The sequence below is a fragment of the Peromyscus californicus genome, unplaced genomic scaffold (genome assembly GCF_007827085.1).
Source record: "Peromyscus californicus insignis strain IS unplaced genomic scaffold, ASM782708v3 Scaffold_16__1_contigs__length_79575227, whole genome shotgun sequence".
Taxonomy (NCBI): domain Eukaryota; kingdom Metazoa; phylum Chordata; class Mammalia; order Rodentia; family Cricetidae; genus Peromyscus; species Peromyscus californicus.
Window position 1 is genome coordinate 77,194,139 of NW_026294458.1, and position 12,136 is coordinate 77,206,274.

Consider the following 12,136-nt stretch of genomic DNA (forward strand, 5'->3'; position numbering starts at 1 on the left):
CTGGCTGCTCGTGCACAAGACCATGGTTCAGTTCCTGGCACCCACATCGTGGCTCACAACCATCAGTGACTCCAGTTTCAAGGACCTGACACACTCTTCAGGCCTCCGTGGACACTGAATACACATAGTACAGACATATATGCAGACAAAATATTCATATACATAAAATAAGAATGTTTAAAAATTTTGTTTTTTGTTTTTTGTTTTTTTGAGACAGGGTTTCTCTGTGTAGCTTTGGTGCCTTCCCTGGAACTCACTCTGTAGCCCAGGCTGCCCTCAAACTCACAGAGATCCACCTGCCTCTGCTTCCTGAGTGCTCGGATTAAAGGCATGTTCCACCACTGCCTGGCTAAAAAATATTTTTTTAAGAAAGAAAATGATCAAACAATAGTCCCACCTAATAGATAACAAAAAAGGACTGGCTCATTAATATTTCAGTTGTAGACATGTCATCAGTAAGAAAAAAATAAAATTACAATTATGTTTTTTAAATCTTTATTGTGTTTATCACCCTCAAAACACCCCCAACCCAGAGTAAAGTACAAAACAGTAGTGGCTGCTCCCTGGAATGGGCAGGTCGTGGACATGGCTCACTGCCTTTGGGGTCACGTGTAAATGTTGCTCTGAATCTCATTGGTTGTCATCAATTTCTTCAGTATTTCTGTGCTTTCGGGAATGTTCTGGAAAGAGAAAAGGCCGTCACCAAATACACCCCAGCCCCACATTCTCAACAGAGGAGAACAACACCAAGCATGCGCTGCCTTTCATCTTGTTCAAAGGTAAACAGCCAAGCGGTTCAGAGCCCCACCGGGCTGGCCAGCTTGACACAGCTCAGTCGGCTGAGTTTCAACTGAAGGTTTGTCCAGATCGACTGGCCTGACTGACAGTTGATACAGGAGAGCCCAGCTCACTATGGGTGGCACCATTCCCTGGACAGGTGCTCTGGGCTGCATAAGCCTGTGAGTGAGGCAACAACCAGCCTCCCTCCACTGTTTCTGCTTCAGTTCCTGCTTGAGTTCCTGCCCCGACTTCCCTCCATGATGGACAGTGACCCAGAAGCATAAGCCAAGTAAATCCTTTCTTCCCCAAGTTGCTCTTGGTCAGAATACTTCATCACACCTTCCCTTGGCCAAAGCCTCCAACTCTGCTGACCTTCAGCATACCATCTATCACATGCCTCCACAACCCTCACATGGGTGCTCATGTTCTCCTCACATTCTGCACACTGCTCTCTGCCCACTTCCCACCACTAACATCACCCACCTTCTGAAGCCAGTTACATGGACCTCTCTCAGGTGCCTTTCCTAAGGGTGACTCCTTATTCCTTCCCAGCATGCCACTCTGTATGTTCCCAGCATGTGCCTGCCATCACAAGCCAGCACCTCCTCCTGTCTATGAGCTATCCCCAGGTGAGGGCCATGAAGCAAGGTCCCAAGAAAACTTCCATTAGCCACACACTAACTCAGGCCCACTGTATTTAGTCCTTGAGACAATGGCACTGAGGCCAAGGAGATGGCTCAGTTGAAGTGTCACGAGAACATGAGGACCTGAGCTGAGGTCCCCAGAGCTCGTGTAAAAGTCGGGCACACTGACAAGCACCTGTAAACCCAGTGCTGGGAGGCAGAAACAGGAGGACTCCTGGGACCCACAGGCCAGTCAGCCTGGCCTAATCCACAAGTTCCAGGTCTCAAAGAACAAGGTAAAGAGTAATAGAGGAAGACACCTGCCGCTGACCAACACCACACACGAACACATACCCCTACACACACTAAATTAGTTATTCTTCTAAAAAGGAAACATTACTCAACAGGGCATGGTAGCACATACCTACACTTGGGAGAGGCCAGCCTGGACAGCAGGGTCAAACACTAACTCAAACAAAAGAAAACATTCTCCAGAGTGATCATTCCACCTGCCACAAGTTGTTATCATGAGGACAGATATAGGAAACATTAAAAAGTAATTTAAACTAGAAGTTTATTTCAAGATGATATGACGAATGATTTTTAATCTCAAAACAAATCTAGATGCTTACTGTGAATACCATCCACAGTTGAAACAAACAACCCTTCCTGCCCTCATAGGCACAGCCCTCAACTAAATGGGAGACGGCAGCTGGCTGGACATATAAACCCACTGAAAGAGAAGCCAAATTTGAAACAACTTAATAGCAATTACTGCTCTTACAGAGGACCTGGGCTCATTTCCCATCACCCAGATCAGTGGCTCACAACAATCTGTAACTTCAGCTCCAGGATCCAATGCACACAGGCACTTGCACATAAACTCTCACAGGCACACACACTTAAATAAAAACAATAAATCCATCTTTTAAAAAATCAATTATAAATTTCCAAATTAATTAGTTGCAGGAACATCTCAAGCAGCACACCTCTCTCTCCATAAGGACACGTGGGATGTGACTGCAGTGCAGTAATCTACACCAGGACCAAAGCAGTCACCACATCTCAGAACACCTGGAACACCAAGTAACAGCAATTCTAAGCGCCTCACTGAGACGCTCCCAACATGCTGCTTAGGGTTGACGTTGCCCTGCAGCACTTCCCATCATTCATTTCACTGTAACAACTTAGTTATGAATGGGAGAGCACTGCAGCCTTACCTTCACCAAGGATTTCAAGCTACTGGAAGAAACTACAGGCTTAAAAGCTTCAACAGTGACAAGGTCCAACTTCATCACATCAGTGTAGCACAGATACAGAACTGCAGGGATTTTCCACACTTGGCAGTAGCTCAGAACTACAAACACACAAAGGAAAAATGCTTATTTTCTATGACATGATTTTTAAGTGAAACATTTTTAAATAATAAAAGCTGTTTTGAAAAGATCAACTTTCTGCCTCTTTTAATCAAGGCACCAACTGCCATGTTGACCCACTTATGGGTATCTTCTTTCAAAACCAATAGTAATTCCTAATAATGTTTTGTAAATATTATCTTTATGTTGCATTTCCTGAACAGCCTATCATAATTGTAAGAACTAATATATTAGAATACTGGCCACTTTGAGGAGGCACATGCAAAGAGAAATATATAATGCATACTATGAACTAATGATACTTTTCTCTACTAGTAAGTATAACACAAAAGGTAAAGCATTATGCTTAAAAATGCATCAAACAGCCGGGCGGTGGTGGCGCACGCCTTTAATCCCAGCACCCGGGAGGCAGAGGCAGGCGGATCTCTGTGAGTTCGAGGCCAGCCTGGTCTCCAAAGCGAGTTCCAGGAAAGGCGCAAAGCTACACAGAGAAACCTTGTCTCAGAAAAAAAAAGGAAAGAAAAAAAAAAAAACATTAAGTATAAACCAGGCCTGGTGGCGCACGCCTTTAATCCCAGCACTTGGGAATTCAAGGCCAGCCACATACACAGAGCAAGTTTCAGGACAGCCAGGACTATACAGAGGAACCCTATCTCTAAAAAAAAAGAAAAGAAAAAACAACAACAACAACAATAAAAAAGAGTAACAACCAAGCTTCAGCATCCAAAACTTCTGACTTTGATAATTAAAATTGCCGATTTTCACATACCAACAGTCTGCATCTAACACTGGATTCCACTCTGCGATTGCAGAATCCAAACAGACAGGAGCTGTGGAAGCACCACAGCAAAGACTAAGCTGCTGTCACAACTGCATTGTGGGGAGTCAAAAGTTAAACCGAGTGTCCCACACATGCAAGTAGACACAAAGGATCAACAGCAGTGCACTGCTAGCCTTCCAGAGTCACTAGAACTACTCCAAAAAAGTTTACTAGTAAAGTGACAGTCATCCATAAAGCCTGTGACAAAGTGTAAAGGTTGCAACTTTCAGTCCCACCTGCTGCAGGCAGGTCATGCACAATGTTCGGCTGTTCCAGCAGGGGGCAGCAGGCAGAATCTTTGAATTTCTGAGTTTTTAGGGCTCTCAGAAAAGGAGAAGGAAGGCTGCAGGTAGACTCAGAGGTTTTATACTCTGTGACGTGTCGGCATGTGAGAACTGTTACCTTCATGTTCCTCCTGGGTAGGGATCCAAAAACCTAAGAGAACATGGATTTTATGTTAATCTTTCCTCACCAGAAACACTGCTCAGAGGCTCACCCCAGCAGCAGGGGACTGCACAGAGTGCAGAGTGCTGCCCTGTGACTCTGAGGTCTAAACAATCTTCCAAGTCACCGTCTTATCTGTGACCTGAGAGAATGGCACTGCCCAAGAGCCATGTGATGCAGACCGGTGCAGAGATCTGTAGCTTGAGTTTTCCTGCCTGGCCCACAGTCAGGACAAATCTCTGACACTCGCCAGTCCCACAGCCATTCAGACCCAACCAAATAAACACAGAGACTTATATTGGTTACAAACTGTATGGCCGTGGCAGGCTTCTTGCTAATTGTTCTTACAGCTTAAATTAATCCATTTCTATAAATCTATACCTTGCCACGTGGCTTGTGGCTTACCGGCATCTTTACATGCTGTTTGTCATCGAGGCGGCTGGCAGTGTCTCTGACTCAGCCTTCCACTTCCCAGTTTATTCTCCTCCTTGTCCCGCCTATACTTCCTGCCTGGCCACTGACCAATCAGTGATTTATTTATTGACCAATCAGAGCAACACATTTGACATACAGACCATCCCACAGCAGAGATCACCGGTCAGAACAAAGTAGTAGCCTAGGACTGCCACCCTGAGTAAAGTCACGAGCACACTCAACGTCCCAACCCTCATCTGCCACTGAGGACACCTGAGCCGAGTTTCAATCACACAGTGATTGAAACTGACAGGTCATCAAGGCTTCTTCTATCCTTTACTTAAATTCATGGCAAAAAGAAAAAACAACAACAAAAACAGTGAAAGCTGCCAGTTTTTAAAAGAAAAGATTTCTAAGATACTATATTTGCCCAAAAAAAAGTGACTAATACAAGTGTGCGCCATCATGTCTGACTTGTTTGAAATACTTTATGGAATGAGAAAATGGCCACTCGTGCCAATAACAGAACGCTGCAAGTTCTGTGTCAGGTGTCAAAGATTTACACAATTAATTCACTACAACACAGCTTGTAAATAAATACATTACATCTTGCAAACTGTTACTGTACATAGCCATTTAAGAAAGAAAAGTCACAGCATAAGCTAACTTCTTTCCTACAACAGCTCTGGCCTGAACCCACAGCACTTGACAACGTCAGGTTGTACGTTCTATGAGGATTTGGCTGTCACTAACACAGCAAGTGTTTACAAAGAATACTCTTAAGGAAAACAACAATGATTAAAAAACTTTGCTTTAACCCTCAAATGGTAGCAGATGCCTATAATCTCAGTAGTGAGGAGGTTGAAGCAGAACTGAGCAAGAATCTCAAAAAAGCAAATAAAGTAAAAGAAAAAAAAAGAAATACTGGGCTGGAGAGATGGCTCAGAGGTTAAGAGCACTGACTGCTCTTCCAGAGGTCCTGAGTTCAATTCCCAGCAACCACATGGTGGCTCACAACCATCTGTAATGAGATCTGGTGCCCTCTTCTGGCCTGCAGGGATACATGCAGGCAGAACACTGTATATGTAATAAATAAATATTTAAAAAAAAAAAAAAAAAGAAAGAAATACTTTGCTTTAAAAACGTGTAATCTAAGGACTAGAGAGAGAGCTCAGATGTTCAGAGTACTTATTCTTGCAGAGGACCTGGGTTTGGTTCCCAGGACCTAGATGGCAGCTCACAACCATTAGTGACTACAGTTCCAAGGGATCTGATGCCTCTTTTGACCTCGAAGGGCACCAGGCATACGCATAGTACATAGATATACATGCAGGCAAAGCACTTATACACATAAGATACTTTTATTTAAAAGTGCCTAATTTGATATCTCTTCAAGTCTAGAATGTGTTCGTGTTTTTCTATAGTACAAGGGTAATATTTTTATATAACCAGCATCCTGCAAAATTTAAAAGTAAAATTAAACGTTTTGATCTCCCCCAGAAAAATACACCATGCACCCTGAGTTTACGTATATATAATCAAAGAACAGCACGTAGATCTTTGCAAACAAATCTTCACTTCATGTAGTACATACACTGAAAGCCAACTGCTTTAAAATGGGTACACACCAAAATTCTTATTTCCAGTGAGTTTAACTTTAGTATCTATGTTCAAATGTACAGGATGTTTTTAGAAACATCCTTCTCACAGTACAGGTGGAATAAAACGGTAACTGCTGAAGGCTCTCAGTATGCCAATCACCCATCTGACTGCTGCATCCTGTCTGCACATAAAACATAGAATTTTGCTTCTATTAAAAATAAGTATATGCCAGTGTAGTAACATTTGCATTATGTGAACAATGGACATGGTGTGTATTCCTAACCAAAATCCAAAACCTTTGGCCTGCCTAATGACAAGCCAAGTGGAAAATTTCATACCATGCAATTTCACTTCACAAACTTAAAATGATATAAAATGTTCAAGCTATATATAAACATGAACTTGTGTTTAAACTTGAGTCTTATCCCCAAGACATGTCATTCTGTATATGCAAATATTCCAAAACTTTAAAAAACTATAAAATATAAAACCTTTCTAGTTTTAAACATTCTTCAGAAGGCATATTCAATATGTAATATACAACTGCCCAAATTATACTTTTTCTCTAAAGTTCTTGAGTTCAATTTTCTAAAAGGAGGACTTGTAACCACACTTGGGAGTGTGGCGGTGAGTGGTGGCCACTTACTCCAAGGCACTAGGCAACTGCAGCCTTACTCAAGGATAGACAATCCTGAGCACAATGCTGGTTACCCTGCTAGGCTGGTCTTTTTTCTTTTTTTGGTTTTTCTAGACAGGGTTTCTCTGTGTAGCTCTGGCTATCCTGGAACTCACTATGTTGACCAGGCTGGCCTCAAACTCACAGAGATTTGCTTGCCTCTGCCTTTCAAGTGCTGGGATTAAAGGCGTGAGCCACCCAACATAGGCTGGTCATTTTAAGCACGATTTTTAAAAATAAAAAAAAAAACAAAACCATACTCTGTGCTGGCTGGTCTTATCAACTTGACACACAAATGAGTTATCTGAAAGGAGGGAACCTCAATTGAGAAGATGACTCCATAAGATCCAGTTGTAAGACATTTTCTTAATTAGTGATTGGTCAGGGAAGGCCCAGCCCACTGTGATTAGTGCCATCCCTGGGCTGGTGGTCCTAAAATCTATAGGAAAGCAGGCTGAGCAAGCCAGGGGAAGCAAGCCAGTAGGCAACACTTCTCCATGCCTCTGCATCAGTTTCTGCTTCCAGGATCCTGCCCCGTTTGAGTTCCTGTCCTGACTTCCTTCGGTGATGAACAGCAACGTGGAAGTGTAAGTCAAATAAACCCTTTCCTCCCCAAGTTGTTTTTGGTCATGGTGTTTCATTGCAGCAATAGAAACTTTAAGGCACACTCCATAACAAACTCCTACAATGCTTTCTTAGGAAAACAAACAAATTCTTTCCTGTCTAATATTTGACTGCAAATGTCCAAGTGACAAGAGCCCAGGCCCCTGAGAGCAGCCCACACAGCCAAGTCAGGGCTTTCTCCCTCTTACCTTCTCCAGCCACTGGAACTGCTGGTCCTCAGCAATGTAGCAACTACACTGACAAAGAAAAACCTGAAAAAGGAATTTCAGAGTGCTCAAGTAAGATGTAGACACATCCGGCCCTGTCATCATATAAGCACCTCACAAATACCAGTGCCTGACACTGCTCTATGGAGCCAAAACCCCCCAAAGGCCCATATGTTCACTCAAAGTGCCTAGAGTCTTCAGGTCATTAGCAATATGTCCTTGAAGGAGACTGTGGCACTCATCTCTTCCTCTCTTTTGCCTCCTGGCCTTGTATTCAGTTGTATTGCCCCTGTACAATCCTGTCATAAGCACCACCCCTCTCCACCCCAGCAGGCTAAAAGCAAAGGATCTGCCCCAATCACTCATTGGAACTTCAAATTTTTCAAGCCAAAATCAACCTTTTCTCTCTAAATCTGAGTATTTTAGGCATTTGTTACAGCAATAAAATATAACACAGTAGTTTACTCATTTTGCTGACTCTCAGAATTAGGTCTAAAATTTAGTTAGACCATTAGAAATTAATATCAAGACAAAGAATACACTGTGGCAAAGGAGCACCCTAGCATATGAGATCCTGCAGTGTTTACTATCTAGGACTCATGCCTAAATGACTATGTTTTAAGAATATTAAGTCAAGTCCCACATACCAAGGGATTTGATTTCAGTTGATAAAAAACACAGAAAGCATCTGTAGGGGACAGATGGACAGTGTCTGCTGTTCTGCACCATTCATTCCAGAGCTTAGCATAACCAACTTCTTCCCAGACTCCTGAATTCATAACAAACGATGACAAAAATGCTGTGGGGGAAAAAAAATGTTCATATAAACTGGCATCTGGCTATGCAAACTGCATTTTCTACTCGTTACCACAGAATTTAGAGCTGAAACAGTCATTCAAAACTATCTAATTGGGGGCTGGAGAGACAGTTAAGATCAAGTACTGCTCTTGTCAAGTCTCAGAGTTTGGTTCCCAGCACCCACCCCTGGTGACTCACAACTGTCTATAATTCTAGCTCTAGGGGATCTGATGCCCTCCTCTAGCCTGTACTCTTGAGAAAACCCACACATAGACATATACACATCATTAATTTTCTTTTTAAAAAAATCTGTAAAAAAACATTTAAAGACTGTCTAATTCAATGGTTCTCAACCTTCGTAATGCTGTAACCCTTTAATACAGTTCCTCATGTTGTGGTGACCCTTAACCATAAAATTATTTTCATTGCTACTACATAATTGTATTTTTTTGCTACTCTTATGAATTGTAATGTAAATGTCTGATATATAGGATATCTGATATGCAACCCTGTGAAAGGGTTGTTTGACCGATAAAGAAGGCATGAGGTTCAGAGCCACTGGTTTAACTGGCCCTCTTTGGAGGAAAGAAAACAGGGCCAAGGAATGAAAGCCCCCACTTCCAGACAGTATTACAACCAGGGACTAGAAAGATAGCACAGAATATGCACCAGTCTCACATTGTAACACCCTTCTAAATCATTTAGGCCTCAAAAAATAAAAATAAAAAGCTGGGCAGTAGTGATGCACACCTTTAATCTCAGCACTCAGGAGGCAGAGGCAAGTGAATCTGTGAGTTGAGGCCAGCATGCTCTACAGAGCAAGTTCCCGAACAGCCAGGGCTACACAGAGAAACCGTCTCAAAAAACCAAAAATAAGTAAATAAATAAGAAAGGAAAAAAAAAACCTTAGGCCAGCAGACCTTTACATAATGAGTGAATGGCTACCTACTGGTTACTCACACAACCTTAAGTATTATGGCTACCTTACAAGGGTAATGGCTCATAACTATAGTTCCCAAATGGTCTCCTCAGAGCTCACAAACCCATGAAATTATAAAGGTCTCCACATGTACTGACATACAACGCTGTTCCAACTAAACTCACATTGCTCTACCTTGAACCTACCGGGTCAATAAATGCATTCAAAGACCTTAGAACTGAAGCGCTCCAAAATGTTTGCAACTATTGCTAGACCACTGGATACCCCAACAGACTGGAAAACAGGGCCTTGAACTATAACTCTGAAGCTTAGTATATATCCTTTAAATCTCAATTTGCATGTTTATTACAAAGATGGAAAGAGCAGGCAACCTACTTTGCTTGAAATAGAATTCCTGTGACTTTCCTGTCTACTGCCTCTGCCTTCTGAGTGCTCGGATTGCACCATGCCCAATTTATACGGTGCTGGGAATTAAACCCAAGGTCTGGGAGTGGTAGGTGAGCACTGCACCACCTGAGCCACATGCCCAGCACCTGTTGTGACCTTTTTTAAATATCAACATATGGAACTCATGTGGAAACAAGTGCCCTGCTATTCCATTCTTCCAACAGGATGTCTAGTCTTGGTCTGGCACTTACCTGTTGCATTAGTTCCTACTGCAATTATAAACTTGGAGCAGGGGTGCTTTTCTAGGAGCGCAACCTCCAGAGATGTTTTTGTCTGTCTTTGGAGAAGCCGCACCTCCCTAACAACAAGAGATGAGACCAAAGTAAGCAAATATGACTACAACCATGACACTGTGAGAGGTGAGTGATAGATAGGACGATAAGCAGATAGATGAAGAGATAAATGACTGGAAGATGCTATCTAGAGATGGATGCATAAATGATGGGTGGAGGAGAGACAGATGAGAAACAGATGGGGGCAGTCATGATATCTATTTAGATTAGACAGACGACAGACAGGTGCTACATGCACATATATCCATGGATGGATGGATAAATGGATGGGTGATAGAAGATACAGGTAGATGGATGGGTGGGTGGGTGGATATATGGTGTTAAGAGTGTCCTTACGAAGGGGTAAGACACATTTCTTCTTATAAAATAAACACTACAATCTTAAAGAGCAGACTCAGGCAATGACAGACTCAATCAACCAACGGGTAAAACTACGGCTAACAAACCTGACACTGTCCACCTGGCACACCCATGCCAGCACCCGCCATGAGCTAGACAGAGCCCCAAAGAGAGACTAAAAGCATTTCACACATTCCTGCCAGCAAAATGCTGAATGTGACCAAGACTCCAAACAAACGTTCAAACATTTAGTTGTGGCAAACATAGATGAGGAGTGCACAGTTAAATGACTGCAGGGGGACACCATCAGACAAATCCGGACTCGCAGGAGTGAAAAACGTGGCTGCTGAAAACGAAATGAACTGCCAAAAGTGTCTGTAGCTGCCACAAACCACTGGAAAATAGTATATTTGAAAAAACTAGGTGAATCTGACTGTGGCCTGGTATGATTTGATAATCTGTTATTAGCATACTTAGGGTTGGGAAGGTGGCTAAGTGATCTCTGAACCCACCTAACAAACAGCCGGCAGTGGTGGTACTGGGGCAGCCGGTGAATCCCTATGGCTTGGGGCACAGCCAGTGTAGAACAAACAGTGAGCTCTGGATTCAGGGAGACGTCTCAAAGGGGAGGTGGAAAGTGCCACAGGACCCCCAACTTCAACCTCTGGTCCCCGAACACACACACAAAATAAGTGAATACGAATAAAAATAGCATGCTTAGGGAGAGGAAAGCCGTAACTGGCACTGTGTAGGAGAGGTGCGAGAGGAAATGAACGTGGTAAAACCTTGGAGCACGGGCCGGCGTGACCTCGTCTCTGTGTGTTTGGGAACAGTTCTGGAATACACAGAGCTTCCAGCGGACACACGATGTAACCTCAAGTGTGGGGTGGATGGAGGGCAAGAGCGCCACGGGGGAGTCGGTGTCCCCGCGCGAACGCGGGGCCGCGCCTGACACTCGCCCAGCGGGGAGGCCTTCCCGGAGCCTGACCTCTTCCGCGCCAGCTGCCGCCGGACCTCCCGGTCCTCCGGCGTGTCCCGCCTGTTCTGCTCTTCCTCCTCTTCCTCCTCCTCCGTCCCAGCTCGGCTTGGCGCTTTCACCACCTCACCGAAGAACGTGGCCGCCATGGCGCCTCAGCACCTCGCCGCCAGACGGCGCCTGCGCGCCTGCCTTTGGCCACGCCCCCGGAACCTCTTCTGCAGGCTGCCACGCCCCCACCTCGCTTCCGCGCGAGGCCACGCCCCTAGGCCCTCGAGCTTCCGGTTTGTGCCGGCCTCCTGCCCGGGACCCTGGCCCTCCCGTGCGCTCCCCTTGTCCCTGATGACCCTGGTACGCAGTGCCCGCTCCACATCCCACGGTCCACGTGGCAGGGACCACCTGCTCGAAGAAACACGGGGCTGATGACTGCCAAGCGGATCCCGAGAACACGAGGGAAAATAGGAGGCTGAACTTTTAAAAACTTGGCCATTTTTAACTCATGTACAGTGTTTTCTATTTTAATGACCTCTCATGGACAGGCAGAATGTGTGGTTCTGGTTTGTGTGCTGGAAGACAAAAAGCTCCACCAAACACTGTTTCCACAGAGAAAAGCAGACAACCATGAGGGGAAAGGAAACTTTCCCTCAGTGAGAAATAAAAACACATTCTAAATTTACATGTAAGGAAATGGGGAGGCGGGGTAATTGCCTGCATTGCACAACCTTTGGGTAAATATTTGGAAACCAGAGGGACGTTTTGTTTTTGTAGGTTTTTGGTT

The 12,136-nt window shown here is 44.1% G+C and overlaps 1 protein-coding gene across 2 annotated transcripts; it reads right to left on the reverse strand.

Moving 5' to 3' along the window:
• Positions 1-478: 478 nt before the first annotated feature.
• Positions 479-11,562, reverse strand: Psmg1 (proteasome assembly chaperone 1). 2 transcript variants are annotated; one of them, XM_052741299.1, is made up of 7 exons: positions 11,371-11,562; positions 9,942-10,048; positions 8,213-8,364; positions 7,548-7,610; positions 3,836-4,034; positions 2,624-2,760; positions 479-680 (listed from the first exon to the last, which is right to left on the reverse strand). In XM_052741299.1, exons 1-7 carry the CDS (start codon positions 11,505-11,507, stop codon positions 606-608), a joined length of 870 nt encoding a protein of 289 aa, XP_052597259.1. In that variant the 5' UTR covers positions 11,508-11,562; the 3' UTR covers positions 479-605. The 2 variants fall into 2 exon arrangements, with proteins under 2 accessions (XP_052597259.1, XP_052597260.1); XM_052741300.1 differs by lacking the exon at positions 11,371-11,562 and adding an exon at positions 11,168-11,351.
• Between the last annotated feature and the right edge of the window lie 574 nt (positions 11,563-12,136).